Source organism: Drosophila gunungcola, unplaced genomic scaffold (assembly GCF_025200985.1).
Source record: "Drosophila gunungcola strain Sukarami unplaced genomic scaffold, Dgunungcola_SK_2 000028F, whole genome shotgun sequence".
NCBI classification, from domain to species: Eukaryota; Metazoa; Arthropoda; class Insecta; order Diptera; family Drosophilidae; genus Drosophila; species Drosophila gunungcola.
The window spans coordinates 314754-332256 of record NW_026453206.1 but is presented as its reverse complement, the minus strand read 5'-3'; the positions used below and the strand labels follow the sequence as shown (position 1 = coordinate 332256).

At 40.4% G+C, this 17503-nt stretch overlaps 1 protein-coding gene across 2 annotated transcripts in view; it reads left to right on the top strand.

Annotated features, from left to right (window-relative positions):
- Window positions 1-17503, top strand: part of LOC128263929 (putative serine/threonine-protein kinase STE20-like) — a 272782-nt gene that overhangs the window by 221229 nt on the left and 34050 nt on the right. For both annotated transcript variants that reach the window (XR_008268572.1, XM_052999204.1), the window contains exon 3: window positions 3234-3470. Coding sequence is in view for 1 of the 2 variants with exons in the window: in XM_052999204.1 (XP_052855164.1) it covers window positions 3234-3470 (237 nt within the window). In the remaining variant the exon portion in view is untranslated. The remainder of the gene's footprint in view (window positions 1-3233; window positions 3471-17503) is intronic.

Below are 17503 nucleotides of genomic sequence, written 5' to 3'. Positions count from 1 at the left end.
AGAATGCACTACTGAGGCATTTGAAGAACTGATCCTGAGCAATTTGAGTGGTGTCATTTTTATAGTCTAGAATGTTCACTTAACAGTTTGACATATACAAAGAGTGAATACAGGTATGTTTGACTCCTAGAACCAATCCGATTGGTTCTTGAATATAGAAACCAGCCCAGACACCTGTCTAATGGATATCAGAGGTCAAATCAATACAAGGGTGGAAAACAAGTTATCGGGTGGTGAACGTGGTGTAGGAGGGTTCAGGTTGTAGGTAAATATTGATGGTGTATCAACCTTGTCCTTAGGTTAGGGTCAAAATTTGTTTAAGATGTTGCCATGCAACCATGAGCATTTCCCAAAGCCTTAAGCTGAGAGTAGCTGGATTATACGGCAGCGGGGGGTTTTTAACGGTTTTATAATCAGTTGAATTTTTTCCAAATGATATCCGATGATATCCCACTCGTTTTATTTGGTTTACAAATATTCTCGCCAAATGTTCGGACCGATCGTTATCGTTTGAGAAAATGTACAAGAAAGTGAACCCGCATACCCACGAACCCTAATCTCAACCCCAACCCTCTTGAGCGTCCTGATGACTGCTTGTGCGCGAAGGTGTGAAAGTGAGAAAGGGTACGAGAAAGTGAACCCGCATACCCACGAACTCTAATCTCAACCCCCACCCACTTGTGTGTCCTCACGACTGCTTGTGCGCTTAGGTGTGAAATTATAATTTTGATAGTTTTGATCAAAAAGAGCAATTTTTAAGTAAGAATCGTGAAAAGTATACCATTGGAAAGTTCTTGAAAAATGCTTTCGAATGCTTTTGGTGGGGAGTGCATATAATTTTTTCGGTTTTCCTCTGTTTTTGGGGTAGTAGTGGGGACTTACGGGAGCAGCGAATCCGGCTTATCCTAGACAAGCACCACGGGTTTGGGGTGTTTTAGCTAACCGCCGCTCCTGACGACCGCCGCTCCCGACCGCCGGTTAACCATTGTAACCATTACTATATCCATAAAAATTTTAAATACAATTTAAGAAACAGTGATGTTTTAATTTTTTTAATTAATTTTTACGATTTTTCCTGCTTGTTTCGACTTATACACTACCTACTGGAAATACCAGTTTTGGAAAAGTTTTATTCGGTCGGACGGACGGACATAGTAAGATCGACTCCTAAAGAGAGTCGGAAATTTCTACTTCACTGCGTTGCAAACTTTTGACTGAAATTATAGTTTAAATTAATCTTAACCTTTCATTTTTAAGACTAACTAGCAGCCGCATATTTTCTTAACTTAACTTCTCACATTAAACAAATTTATTTTTTTAAGCCCGCGAAACTTGAGAAACCAAAATGTTTGCCAGTAGAGAACAAATAACTTTTAAAATTACTCTACGACTAACGGGTAAAAATACTCAGCTTTACATTTTGCTGATATAGATAGCGAATTCAAAAGCCAAACATTGCCAACAAAATTAAAAAAAAAGTGTCTAAATAAACGCAAATTTTGCAATTAGGAGCAGAAATGAGCAAAAAGGGTTAGTTCTATGACAACAATGACTTTTGTAGTTATGTTCTCGTTCTTACTCTTTAGCCAGACTGTGCTAATAATAAGTTATGTTCCACATAACACAAACACAATTGTTGGTTAAAATCTATAAAAATACAAGTATAAAATAGTTCAAAGTTGGACAACAAGACACTAAAAAGTTTATTTACATTAATAAATACCTTCGCAAAGAATTTTTATTTGCTGATAACTGAAACTTTATTTTTACACAAAACGACAAATACGCCAAGTTTGCCAAATTTCGTCCAATTTAACCACATTGCAAAGTCTCTCAAACATCTGACTTTGTTGCTGTGACAACACTACAGAGTTGCAAACCTACAATTTTTGGAAGGCGCTTTTTTCAAATTATGGTATCTAAATTCCAATAGTATTGACCATTCTTTAAAATTAATTAAGAAAATAAATAGCTTTATGCTCCAAAATCGGGTTTTTTACGCATAGTGGATTGGCTTTATTGCTTGTATGTTGTTGCAATAGGTCGACGCATCCTAAGAATAGACTTCCGATCAAAATTTTATTACACATAGTAAATTTATATAAGGTCAAGTAAAAAGTAATCTATTATGTGAACAATAGATGACTTTAGTATTCTGTATCTCGCGTTGTATAAGTTCGATTTAATTTTAGAAGGTGGTGTTAGATAGCTTTCGTACTATAGAAGCTTCTTAAAAAAGTTTTGAGAGCTCTATAAATATGGAGAGCGGCAAATAAAAAATTCGCTTTGTTTTACAATTTTTCTTTGACAGAGGCAAAACGCAAGCAAAACTCTGCGGAAGGCCAATCGTCAAAAATGCCGACAAAATAATGGAAATCGTTGAGTCTGACCGTTATCCAAGCAGTAAATCAGTTGTCTAGGAGCTAAACATTGCTCAAAACAGTTTCGAACCGTTTCACTAAGGCTGAAAACACAAAAACGCTCATTGTATGGGTGCCACATGATTATTCGCAACAAAGCCGACGCGTTTTTGAAGCGGATGGTGACTGGTCATGATAAATGGGTCACCTACGACAATGTGAGGCGAAAACGGTCGTGGTCGAAGAAGGATGAGTCGGCCCAGGCGGTGGCTAAGCCAGTATTAAAGGCCAGAAAGGTTTTGCAGTGTGTTTGGTGGGATTGGCAATGAATTATCTACTATGGCCAAATACTTAATTCGGTTTTGTACTGTCAACAATTGAACCGTCTGAAGGAAGCAAGAGCCCCGTAGAAAAGGAATTGTTTTCCATCAGGACAACCCTAGACCACACACATCAAAAGCGACTCGCCAAAAGCTCCGAGAGCTTGGATGGGAGGTTTTTTTTGCATCCACCTTACAGCCCGGACATCGCAAAAAGTGGCTACCTTCTTTTCCTATCAATGTCCAACGATTTAAACTGTGTAAAATTAGCTACACAAGAGGATTGTGAAAACCGACTGGCTCAGTTTTTTGCAAATAAGGACGAAGGATTTTATAAGAGGGGCATCGTGAAATAACCATAAAAATGACAATTAATTGTAAAAAAAATGGTGCTTATTTGAAATAAATCGATTTATTCTAACCGTAAAAAATGCTTTGAATTTCATGTACAAATAATGGATTACTTGTTACTTGACCTTATATTTTTGGCCAATACAAAAATGCACTAAAATACTTTGTAAAACCACTAAACAACTTATCAATGTTATTTCAGGATCAATTTCATTGCATCAAACAAATCAACGATTTCCCCGAGATTTATTCATGAGAAAATCATTTTCTGATGACTTACACCAATTTGTTGAGCTATGCCTGAATAAAAATTCCAGATCTCGATGGGCTGCATCAAAGTTAATGACACACTCGTTTCTGAAGCAATGCCGCCAATCTAGTTTTTCAGAACTATTCAAAGACTTTCGTTTTGATTCGTTAACATCTAAATCTGAAGAACGTAAGTAATATAATTAAGTTTACCTAAAGAAGTAAAAATAGAATAGGTATACAACATTTTTAATTAACAATAATAAATTGTTAGAGTAAAGAATTTTTCACAATTTTTTTCCTGGCTGTCATGGATGTCCATCTTAACGATCTTAACGTATGGCTTCAAATTTCTTTTTAGGATCTGAGCCAAATTGCTGATGGGAGTACAAAGTCGTTCAACATTTTTCTACATTTTTTATATCAGTTTTTATATATCCTTATCCGATAAGGGATCATCGAATTGGTTCTTAAGCGCAGCACTTAGCTATTCCCAAGTATATGTGATTTCTCGTTTACCGCCAAAACCATTCCTTATACAATATTAATAAGCTAGCAATTGGACCACAGGATTATTTGGTCAATTAAAGTTTACAAAGCACGTTTGAATTACACAGGGTCTGAAGATTCAAGAGCATTTTCAAACGTTAGATGGGCATCACACTGTGTGCCAGTAAGCCAGTCGGAAATATTTGTTGCAACCTTATTGTGGTTCAATGAGGGATTGCATATGTTTCTTCTGTTTAGATTAGAAGAATATGAAATTGCCAGAGCAAACAGTCCAGAGACGATTCCGACAGGAGATCAGCTAGAACTTGCAATACCAGATCTTAGGCCATTTGTTGAAGTGCAAATTTTCAACAAAACTTATGTATGCCTTTTAGAACCATGAGCAACGTTATTTTACTTATGTGAAAATGCAGCAGAGGATTATCTTGAGTCAAGCAGCAGATATCAGAAAACATTTTCGAAATCAGAAGAAGCCTTTAGTGTTAAATATTATACTACTACTAGATCTGTTATTAGGAACTCCAGCAAACAGAACTCTAAGTAAAGCTAGGGCTAGGTAAAACTCAACTTCAGACAAAATAAAAAAATTATACACAAACTGGTAATTACTAACGAAGCAACCCGTAGCTGTTCATGGAGTAGTCCAATAGCGGTAGCTATGAAGAATAATACGTTTTGGATATGTTTAGTTTCACGAAATGTAAATAGAGTTGCCATTAAAAACGCATATTCACAACCTAAGATCGAGGCAGGGCACATTTCCTGAATGAAGAATCACGAAACCTAACAGGCTTTACAGTTTTCAATAGGCTATTACATTGTTTCAATGTAATTCCGTTTGGATTAACAAACGATTCGAAAAATTGATGGGTTGATGGAAAGAATTATTCTTCCAAAATTTTAGAATGGAGTGTTCGTCCTTTTAAATGATTTACTATACTACTGCTTGGCGGGGAACTTGATAAACAATCGGGTTTGCTCGCAAAAATTTAAAGTTTGAAGAAGTGTAAATTTTACGTTCCTAAGTAGGGTCTTTCGGCTATGTGATTGGACGTCGTTCGCTTAAGGAACTCAGAAAGTTCCAACGCATTAATAATTGCCATTTCTGCGGTTGTATACAAATTTTATTCGACCGTACCCAATATTCATGAATGGTATTATAGGATTTTTTCTAGTCTTTGTTTTCTTCAGCAAGATTCCCCTCTTGACTGTTCATAGAAACTTGTCCTCTGAAGCAGATAAAGGCTTCCTGAAGAATAAAGTGTTTACCATTTTTGGTGTCCTTGCGGCTCTTCTGCTACTGCTGCTGCTGCTTCTCATCGCTGTCCTCCCCAGCATCGCTCCTCGCCGTTGACTGCTTGCTGGTGGCACAACCGTGTCGGCTTCACCGAGACTCTGAATGTTATACGAACCTCCCAATCGGGGCTGGCAAGGTGTATCGCCTACCAGATAGAAATAGGTTCTGCCTCTTCGCCCAGCCACTTTCATTCCACCCTCAACTCAAGGACTCCTTGAGCTCGATTTAACCACGATCTAGCACCGTTGGATCTCAGCGTTGTAGCCTCAGCCTTTTAGACTAGTCATCGTTCGGCGTCTCGACTTTGCGATCTTGATCCTGGCACTTGACTCTTGATTTACATGCTACTGGGCTCGAGTACTCGCACCCGCTCTGATTCTCGCAATACTACTTCGGGGTGAGCTGCGCTTGCACCGCCCTTTTATAGTCTGTGGTGGTCCCGGTATCCTTCTATGGCTCCTGCCATAGCGCTTCGCGCCAACGGGCGTCGCTGCTGCCCGTTTGGTCTCAAACCGAGTATAGGGACACCCGGCTTTTCCGATGGTGCCACCTCTCCTTGCCGGATCCGCCCGGCCGCCGGGCGCTTTAATCGGTGGAAACCCATCCAGGCTTTTGCCGCAAACAGCGTCGTCGGACGAGAGCGAGACCACTCCCTGGTCCGCCTCGTGGTCACCAGCAGCCGTTGGACGGCCATCTCGTTATCTTGCCCGGAGACGATTACTCGTCTTTAGCCTCGCTGACCGGTGACGGGGTCAGCCTCGGTTTCCGCCCATCCTCAGTTACGTTATTCGCGGTGACGTGTACCGGTAACGGGACTCGGCCTCCAGGTACACAGCTTCTACGGAACTTGCACAGCCGGTGTTGTTAGCCGGTAACGGTATCTGCGGCTTTTAGCCCTACCTGTCCCGCTCTCGGGCTGCTGTTTTTTTTTGTTTATTCCGTTTATTTGCTTAAATCTAGTAACATAGCAAAAGAAAAAGAAGAATTTAAGTGGACGTAAACTGACAATGCTTCGCACTAAAACGACAGCTTATGGGTCCAGTCCCCTCCTCTCTGTCTCTCTCTCTCTCTGCTTTCCTGAGTTTCCGCATTACAGACGCGTCGAATTTGGCCGTCGACATGGTTTTCGTTTTCTTCCATTCCAGAGCCGTAGGTTGGAGATCCGTTTCCCGTGTCGTGTCCGTACTTCTTCAGATACGTGCGGAAGCATCCGTGTCAACTCAGGATCTGAATCAGGTAGAACTCCACCTGACCATGCTTCCTTTCCAGCCATGGACTCAAGACTGGTATAAGAGCATAAGTTCAGCACCCAGATGCTCTCTTCCAGGCTGTCGCACCTCGCGCCTGGATAGTTGGTCCATGCTAGAGACCTTTTCCTCCTCTTCTACTACAGGATATCCCGATGTAAGTGCGTACCAAGCGTACAAGGGCGTCATGGCGGCTTTAGCCCGCACCAGGGCGGCGTGTAGCACTTCTGACGTAACAACGCCCACCATGAGTTTCCTCCGATCCTGCTTCGGGTCCACCGTGTTCAGTAGGATCCAAGTGAGCGATCTGGCGTTCGGTGCCGCCTTGTAATTAGCGTACGCCTGGTATCAATTATCATGCCTAGGTATTTCTCTGGGATAATATACTGACCCCGCTGACCATCAGCTTCGTTGTCTCGACGAACTGCCGGCTGCTTAAGAGGACAACCTCCGTATTGTGGGCAGCGAGCTGGAGACCAGCAAGTGCCAGCCATGACTCCACCTTCTTAACTGCTGTGTTGGCCCAGTCCTCCACTTGGGCTACCGTCTTAGCCACGATCGTGATGGCGACGTCGTTCGCGAGTCCATTCACTCGGATGTTGGCAGGCATGTTAAGAATCAGCACTCAGTCGTACATCGTGTTCCACAACAGGGGACTTAGAACCCATCCTTCTGGCACCCCAGCAGTAGCGGTGTACACTTTGGGGCCGTCGCTCGTTACGTACAGCAGCAACCAAGGTAGCTGTCGTCGATCTTTATTAAATACTGCGGGATCAGTTGCCGCCTCAGGGCCGTAGTAGTTGCTGATGGCGAACGTGACCAGTAGGCAGTATTTCTTCGTTCCGCCTATCCAGTTATGGCTCCCGCTGCTATCCAGGTGTTCGAAATGAGTTTCTCGAACATTTTGCCGATTGGGTCGAGCAGACACATTGGTCTGTAGGAGGAAGCTTCTTCAGGCTTCCTTGGTTTGTTCAGCAGCAACAGCTTCTGGATTTTGCACCTGCGCCAGCGCTAGCTTCATCGCTTTGTTGGGCACTGCATCCGGCTTTGGAGCTTTCTTGTTCTGCAGACTCCTTCCGACTTCCGCAACCTCAGCCTCCGTTATCGCTTTGATCTCCCATTAAAGACCCATTTCGTATTGTGTTCGCCCCTTGGCGCCACCCGTTGGAAACAAAGTGCGAAAGACCTCGTTCAGGGTTTCGCAGTCCGTTGGACTCCCCGTCCTCACATTACTGGCAGAAAAGGTTTTCCGCGTGCATGAACCGATTTAAATATGCTTTAAAGCAACCGTGTCCAGTGAGCTTCCACGCTTCTATACTTGGGATAAGTGCCAAGCCCAGCGGCCCGTGTTGGCGTTATCCCATCTTTGTCGCCAGCAGGATCGAGTTTCCGGTTTGTTTCTCGTCAGCTAGCAGGTCTACTGATACCATGTTAAGTACAACCAGTGACGCATCCTCTGAAACTGTGCAGAAACCTCCCAGATTTTATTTTTGTGGATCCAACTGTGATAGTAGCCTGTTCCACTTTTTTCCTATTGCTCATCAGGACTGACTCCGTCTTGTGCTCTGCCAGTTTAAGCCCGTTATGTCGTAGCCATTGACAAATCTTGCTTACAGTGGCGATTCTTTCCTTACCGTTACCATGGCAACGGTGTCTGCAAAACCGACGAGTGTACAGCCGTCGTAAATCGCATTCCACATCGTCGGTCCGAGGACTGAGCCTTGGGGGACCCCTTCAGTCACTATGTGTCGGCATTGTCCTTCGTCAGTCTCCTTGATCAGAACCCGATCTGAGAAGTAGCTACGTAGTATATCGATTAGGTATTGTGATATCCACCGCTTTGTGAGGGACTCCAGGATGCGACTCCAGTTGGCCCTGTTGAACGCATTTTTGACGTCTAGGGTGCACACCAGACAATAGTGCTTCTCCCCTCCTGACCATATCGTACCTGCGATAGCGTCAGAGGCGAGTCTTTTCACCGTGCTTATTGCATCTACGGTGCTGCGTTTCTTTCTGAATCCGTACTGCAGGTCTAAAATTCCTCGTTTAGTCGTCAGATATCTCTCAATGATCTTCCGTATTGAGTCTAGCATTAAAAGCGCGCGGTAAGCTGATGGGTCGCTGGGGTCCTTTCCTGGACCTTTTGTGAAACCCGGGCATGCCAAAATAAGGTCGAAGACCAATCTTCCTGGTCGGTGAGAACGGCAAAGGGAAGAGTCACTTGGAATCAGTGGCCTCCGTCGGGAGATGGATCATCTTCGCGATTGGTCGTCGGATGACACAACGTGTGGTGAGGACATCTGCCACTCCCTGATCACCACAATGATCGCGTTAGGAATTGCCATTTTGTTCTCTTGTGGAGCTCCTTCAGATACTCTTCCTTCCATCGAAAGCAACCGCTGCAACCGGTTTATAATGGAAATGGGGGTTTCTTTAATCTCGGGCTCGGTCACGGAGAGGAGCGGCCCACCCACTAAGAAGTTCCCGAGGATGAGAGCTACAAGTGGGGTCTTCGGACATTGGAGAAATAGGCCTCGAGTTTAAACAGGCCTCAAATTTTTGAAATGTGTATTTCCCGACAGCCGTCTGCTTGTAGAAGTGTGTCTTGAAGCTTTTGACGCCTGCCTCCTCCTGCAACCTCGACCGACACAGCTTTTAATGTCAAATGGTCCCGCGAAATCAAAGCCAGTGTGAATGAAAGGCCTGGAAAATGTGGATCTCGCAGAGGGCAAATCTCCCATCAGCTGAGTCTGCAGCTTTCTTTTGTGGATTGTGTACACTCTACAAGAGTGAATAGTTTCCTTTACAAGATTCCTCAGCTTAGGAATCCAATACTTGGAACGAATCAGTCGAATCACCAGCCATGTAAGGATATGAGATGGGTAAAAAGGACAAGAAAAACAGATAAACGAATTATGAAAGATACAATTACCTTATATTAACCCCTTAGTCACTGAATCAAAGTAAAAGCCCATATTCGAAAAACCAATTCAGCCGGATAAAAGTTTATTGTCATAATCTAAGTATTATATTTTAAAATAATCATAAAAACCAATGTGAACATCTTTGAAGTCATTTTGTAGCACCCATCTTTATACCCGCTGTTGTTGACCGCAAGATAGGTTCTTTCTATTACCAGTTATCTACTGAACAAGGGAAAAAAAAAAGGAAATTTAAATTATACAGTAAGGAACTGTCCTGGGTTCAGTTTTTGTGTCGTCAGTAATAATAACCGTTCGACAACTGTGGTTGTAGTGGTCAGTTCGAAATACAATATTAAAAAAAAACAATTTTCGCATAGTTATAAGTGTTTTATAGCAGGTTCCCCAAAAAATTCCAAAGCTTTACTTGTAACTAAACATGGAATTTCGCGTATAAGCTGCTTAGAACTCTACCAATTATTTTCGTCTCATAATACGGTTAACACCGCCTCTTACTCTTCAGTAGCCAAAACATCACATCATCATAGCGAATACGCAAACCAAAACAAAAATGACAAAATTAAAATCGCTTCCACCGAAGAAGCCCCGAAAAAAACCCATTCCCCTTCCCCCATTCTCCAGTCCCCTTCTCCCATTCCCCAGTCCTCTTCCCCCATTCCATAGTCCCCTCTCCCCTTAACCCCTAATCAGCCAAAGCGATCCGCTCCACTTGCTTATAACAAGTATAACCTATCTCCTGCATCATATGAATATTTATAAGAGATCCATGCTGAACACGAAAGTAGCAGCCAAGCAACATTTTCAAATAATTAAAAATCAACTTCCCACAATTATAATCTAAATACCCATGATTCCGACGATACTATGAGTGATTCATAGTTTCGTCAATCCAAAACCACCTTAAGCTCCAAACCAAATAAAATCCATCCTCTCTTCCCACTTATGTGTTAGCATACTTGCTCGTAAATGTATTCCCCACAAGCCCATACCAATCAACAGCAATACATGCTCTTTAGGTATTGAAATTCAGCCCATCCCAATATATGTATTTTTAATACATATATACCTCCTCAGTTAGTAGTAGCCAACGAAATTCTTAAAATAGTTGATCTTACTACCAAACCAATCCTGTATGTGGGAGATTTTAAAGCTATTTCACGGCTATTGATCTAACGTTAGCATCCGCATCGCTGTTCCCTTTTTGTATGTGGTCTTTAAAAGACTCTCTGTACGGAAGCGATCATTATCCTGTAAAGACACATATTCAGTTTCAAACTTATCCCAAAAACTTACCACCATTTCCAAAATATAAAATATAATATAAAATATCGCAGCAAATGCAAAGTTCACTTTAATTTCCCTGCAACAAACGACTCAAACCTGTTTGCCGCCAAAATAATAAAAGGAGTCATTAGCCTAAGCTAATGTAGCAATACCACAAACCAAACCCCTCTCTACATCCGCGAAATGTTTCTTGGTGGAGCAAAACTCTGCAATATCTAAGGCAACACAAGCAATCCCTCTGGCATGCCTACAAACAAACTCAGAGCACCGCTGCCCTGATTTCCTACAGAAAATCTAATTCTCTATTCAAATACAATTCCAAAAAAGCAAAATGGGAATCTTTTGAAAGATTTACATCTAATAAATGTCCGCAATCATCTACCAAGAAAACTTGGTCTGACCTAAATCGCTTAATAGGAAATTTCCCAAATTACCTCAGATCAATTAAATTTAACAACGTAGTTCTCCAGCACTCTGCAGATATTAGCGATGCCTTTGCGAACTTTTGGTCGGACTACTCCAAGGACGACAACTTCTCACACCAATACAAGATTCGTAAAGAAGAAATACTTTCTCAGGAATACACACCCACCAAACTGTCCACCGCCTCCACAGACCTTGACTCCAATTTCAGTCTTAGTGAGCTCGAATATGACCTTAAGTATGCGAAAGGAAAAACACCCGGTATAGACCGAATTTCATATCCAATGCTTAAACAGTTACCCTCCGAAGCTAAATACCGACTATTAGAAATGTATAACGCAATGCTAGCTAGAGGTACCTACCCTCATGTGTGGAAATCTGCCATCATTATCCCTATCTTTAAACCTTACAAACCAACACACGATTTAAAATCCTTTAGACCCTTTTCTTTACTCCCTTGCTAAACCAAAATGCTAGAAAAAATGTTAGCCTAAAGGTTAATGTGGTTCATTACGAACCAACAACTTATCAGTTCCCACCAAACAGCTTTTAAACAACAGCATAGCACTCTTGATTCTCTTCTGTATCTCCACCATTACGCATCGGACGCCCTTTCTACCAAAAATCATGTTACCATTTCGGCAACTGATTTTGAAAGGGCCTTCGATCGAGTAGGGGTGCATACATAATTGGATCAACTTTCCCGGTGGGCGGTAAGTCAAAAGACCTTCAACTTAGCGAAGGCTTTCATGATCAACCGTACTATCCGAGTAAGACTTAACAACACTTTATCCAAATTCTATACTCTCCACAATGGCATCCCGCAAGGATCGCCACTCTCTGTGGTATTGTCCATGATCGCCTTCCAATCCTTAAATAACATAATATTAAGACATAAGCAAATTAAACTGTCAATTTATGCAGACGATGCCATAATTAATTGTTTCATGGGGTCAGCTACCTTACCACTTCTCCGTTTTTACTGCGGAAGCAGTAGCTATTGTTCAGGCAATTAAACTTGCTCTCGAACTTAAGGGAAGGTATATCATCTGCAGTGCTAGTCTGTCCACCCTGCAAGGAGTCCAAAACTTTTGCAATAACAACAACCTGTTATCAGAAATTCGTCACCTCTGCATCAAAAACAACAGCAAAATTAAGCTATTATGGGTCCCGGCTCATATTGGAATAGATGGGAACGAGTTAGCTGACAAAGTTGCAAAACTAGCTGGACCTGCCACACAATCATTACTGGAGTACAACAGGACATCTGGAAAAACATCAATAACATATTGCTGGACCAATGGTATAAGCAGTTTAATCCTGGCAAAAAGGACATCAAGTTTCCTACTTCGATCAACAGAAGAGAATGCGCCATTCTCACTCGGTTAAAAACTGGACACACAAATCTCACTCAAAAACACATCCTCAACGGTGAAAGGCGGCTGAACTGCCCTAACTGCGGAGCTGAACTATCAGTCAAACATCTACTAGATACTTGTGGTCACTACCAAAACATCAGAATAAACCTATTCGGTCTTACCCCGCCCTCAAAACTATTACATATCTGATCTTACAGCTTTTAATTCCAATCGAATATTATCTTTCCTACGCATATATAAAATTATACATCAGATTTAAATGTTAAATCTCAAATACAAATAAAAAGTTTTATCAATTGTCGAGTCGATGGCCACAGTAGCTAGTTACTCCTTTCCCTAAATTAGTTATTATATTTTAAATGTAATTTTATGTATAATAGCTAATACTGAATAAAAAAAAAAATATTTTAAAATTAATCATGAAAACCAATGTGAACATCTTTGAAGTCCTTTTGTATTATTAAATTGCTAGCTTATACTAAAAGTCCATATAATTTCATTTATCACTCGTCCCGATTAGAACATTAGGAGGTAAGTCATGAACATGATTTAATAAACTGTAAACACCCATACAGGGTCTTATTATTTATAATAGGGCATAGGAATGGAGGGCATAGCAAGGGATAATCAACACCTAAATCCCCAATCGGATGGAATGGAAAGCATCCTGGCTATAGGTCGATAGCCTTTCTTAAATATTTTAGTTTACGTTGGAATCACATACTTCCACCATTATTTTGTTTTTTTTTTTCTTTTTATATCACTTTAAATGTGTACCTTAAATATTATGCTAATGAGAACGAATGGCCTACAGGACAGTAGAAAGACCCCACGACAATCCGGCGAGTTAGTTTGAGCACAACAAGAGGTACACTCGTCGCAATCCTGCCATATCGTCTGCGTCGAATTGAAACAGCAGCCTAGTGCTATTAACAACATCTTCTTTAAATCGTAACGCAGTATAAACACCACCCACACTACATAATTTCCATAATATAGTTAGGAATCAGAGACCAATTAAGCTCTTAACAATTCCTTCCAAAAATATTAGTTAATTATATAAATATAAGTTAACACCCAAAATAATACAATTTCTCAGACAGAGGAAATGAGTAAGCATTGATTGCACAACAAACAGCAAAGCAATGCCCTCAATAATAGAATTTCCCAAACCGTAGAAGAGAGCATTAATTGCACAACTAACAGCAAAGCAATGCTCTCAATAAAGTTCTAACGAACTTAGCTTGCACCTTTTGGTCAGCGATCGTGGGAATGCAGAATAGCCAATTTCCAAAGTTGATCGAACTCAACTTAGTGCATACAACAAAAACTATAATTAAAATGCACTGGCCAATTACAATTAAGTTTGGCCAACGGCGACGGCGACCAAGAGCAGCAACCAATAATATGAAAGAACGTCAGCAGAAACATCAACAGCGGCAGAGACGGCGGCAGCGATGGAGCGACGCGTAGCTATAAAAACAATTGTTTAATCTAAGTAAGTTAGTTCTTAATCCAACTCAATAAAGAAAAGTTAGATTTTTTTATATAAAAATCATAATCAATCTTTTAACTGGCGCCCGAACAGGGACCTGATTAAAACCGCGAAAGGATAACAAGTTCCGCGTCTCGCGAAGTTCAGAAAGTAAAAAATTCTGACGTTTCGTTTCAAACCTCCGCCTAATCAGTGAGAAGTAAAAAACCAAAAATACCGAGATTCGGAAGTGCAAAAGTGCCGTTTAAAAAACGCCGCAAATTGTCACTCCTGAAAAAAAAAACAGGACTTGTACCCGGTGGAATAATCAGGCTAAATTTTATCGCCGTGATCCCTTTAGTATCCGTTCGAAGGGAACGTGAATTAAGGTACAGAGAAGGCCCCTTAGTAAACTCACACTCAGGAGAGATCGTTGCAGAGTGGGATAAAACGGAATCTGCCGAGCCTGTCATCACGAGAGCACGCCGAGATATGTTACTACTGTAAGAATAGTTTTAAGCAATTTATTAACAAAAACATAAAAAATATTTAATCGAAAAATATTCAAAGAAGAAAAAGTTTTACCCAAATATAAAGTGTAGAAGACATATTTTAGTGAGTTAAAAAGAAAAAAATCCAAAATATAGGGAAAATAAAAATTCCCACACAATAATTACAAAGGTAATAAAAAATCGCACACCCTAATTCTTAGAAGACAACTTCCGAATTCTGAATAACTAAAATTAAAAAATTAAATTAAACTTTTCGCTGCTCATATATCCATACCCAAAATGACCGAACAAGATTTGGCAGACAGACTCGCGAATCTTACCGGACCCTCATCAGCCAGTTCCACACAAATAAACACACGAATCATGACCGAGAGGGACATTGAGGAAAAAATAAAAACAATCTTAGAGACAAATCTCAGTAAACTAGTAAAGGAAATACTTAATCCAAATAAAGATTTTTCCAAATATACAGACCAAACAATTAAAAGAGAATTAACGCACAATCTTAGTGAGTTAGATAAATTACCAGACATTGTTCGGACACTTAGAGACTTTTCAGGAAACAAAAGTGAATATTCATCATGGAGGAAAAGTGTCGAGAGGGTGTTAAAAATCTATGAAAACAGAATTGGTTCACCAAAATATTATGGAATTCTTTTAGCAATCCGTAACAAAATTACTGGTCAAGCGGACGCAGTATTAGAATCATATAATACCCCCTTAGATTGGACAGCTATTTCAAAATGCCTAACAGCGCATTTCGCCGACAAGCGCGACTTAAAGACCTTAGAATATCAACTATATGCTCTTAACCAAGGTAACAATACTATAGATGAATATTATCAGGCAGTCTATCAACAATTATCACTAATTCTGAACCAAATTGGCAGCTTAGATGCCTCACAAGAAACTATACAATCTCTGACAGCCATGTATAGGGAAAAAGCCTTAGACACTTTTGTCAGAGGACTTAATGGAAACCTGGCACAATTGCTGGCCATTAAAGAACCACATGACTTAGGACACGCTCTACATTTATGCAGTCTGCTAGAGAATCAAAATGCTAGGAATAACCAGACACCAAAAACTCCGTATTTAGGGAGGGCACCCATGCTACCACCTAAACCTCAACAACCATATCGGATGGTAGCCGTCAAACAAAATTTCCATCCGCATCTCTACCATAACCCAAACCAATCCGGAAAACCCCTAACTACTCAAACTAACCAATTCAAATCTTATAGTCAACCTTATACAAACCAATCCGGTGTAGTAGCGTCCTATAACATACCAAAACCTCCGCCACGACCACAACCGAAACCGGTACCTATGGACGTAGATCAGTCAGTTCGATCACGTCATATAAATTATATGAACAAACCAGCAAATAATGATTATGCAGGGAAAAGACCTCTCAGCACCGCTAATGCCCCAAATAATAATAAGATGCCAAGACAGTTCCATATTCAACCAGAGACAGGAAGTAACGCGCAGCAAAATTCAGATGAAGCTTCATCAAGTTCAGAACAAGAGTATTATCAGTTGGCAGAAGAAAATAACGTTATCGAACTTCAGGAGGAATATGTATGGCAAAGCGATAACGAACAACAAGAATACATAGATATGTCAGAACTTTATTTTTTAGAATAAATCGTTCCTCACTACCTTACTTTAAAGTAACCACGGGGAACGGGGAACTTCAGGAGGAATATGTATGGCAAAGCGATAACGAACAACAAGAATACATAGATATGTCAGAACTTTATTTTTTAGAATAAATCGTTCCTCACTACCTTACTTTAAAGTAACCACGGGGAACGGAAAAATTCTAAAATTCTTAATCGACACGGGCTCTAATCAAAATTATATTCAAAATCAATTAGTACCAAATCCAAAGCCAAATGAGAACACTTTTTCAGTTAGTTCAGTCGGTGGTAACAATAAAATAACACAACACGCAATACTTAAGCTCGCTAATATTTCGGATACACCCATGAAATTCTTTTTACTAGACACCCTGAAAACCTTTCATGGTATCTTGGGCAATGACACAATGAAAAGACTAGGAGCAATAATAGATGTAAAAAATGATATATTAATTCTCGGAAATAAACGCAAAATTAAAATTCATCAACTAGCGACACAAGCAGTAAATACAATTGGACCGCAAGTCAGCCATATGACCGAGTCACAAAAATCAATAATAAAACTCCTCGTACAAAGCCACAAAATCCTCTTCGCAGATCCCGATTCAAAGTTAGCATACACAACTAAAGTAGTAGGTGAGATCAGAACTTCATCAGATTCTCCAGTTTACGGAAAACATTACCCATACCCAATATCACTCAAACAAGAGGTAGAAAAACAAATAACTGAGATGCTAAGAGATGGTATTATAAGACCTTCAAGATCACCATATAATGCACCAGTCTGGGTAGTTCCGAAAAAGTCCGGCCAGTCCGAAGAAAAAAAGTACAGATTAGTAATTGATTATAGGAAACTTAATGAAGTTACTATCTCAGATCGGTATCCCATACCCGAAATTGGAGAAATTATTGCGCAGCTCGGGGACAACAAATATTTTTCGGTATTAGATCTCAAGAGCGGTTTTCATCAAATACCACTGAAAGATACAGACATAGAAAAAACAGCATTCGCGGTAAATGGCGGAAAATATGAATTTACGAGACTCCCATTCGGTTTGAAAAATTCCCCTTCCATTTTTCAAAGAGCGTTAGACGACATATTGAGAGAATAAATAGGGAAAATTTGCTATGTATACGTTGATGATATTATAGTCTTTAGCAAAAACGAAGTGGAGCACGGCAAAAACTTGGAAAGAGTATTTTCAACGCTACAAAACGCAAATATGAGGGTTCAAATAGAGAAATGCCATTTTTTTAAAAACGAAGTAGACTTCTTGGGGTACACAATATCAGAAAATGGAGTAAAAACCAACATAGATAAAATAAAAGCGATTACAAAATTTCCAGTCCCAAAAACATTAAAAGATCTCCGTTCCTTTTTGGGCATGACAGGTTATTATAGGCGGTTCATAAAAGATTACGCCAAAATAGCAAAACCCCTAACCATTCTTCTAAGAGGCGAAGAAGGCCGGATATCTAAGACCAAGTCAAGCAGAACTGCTATCAACT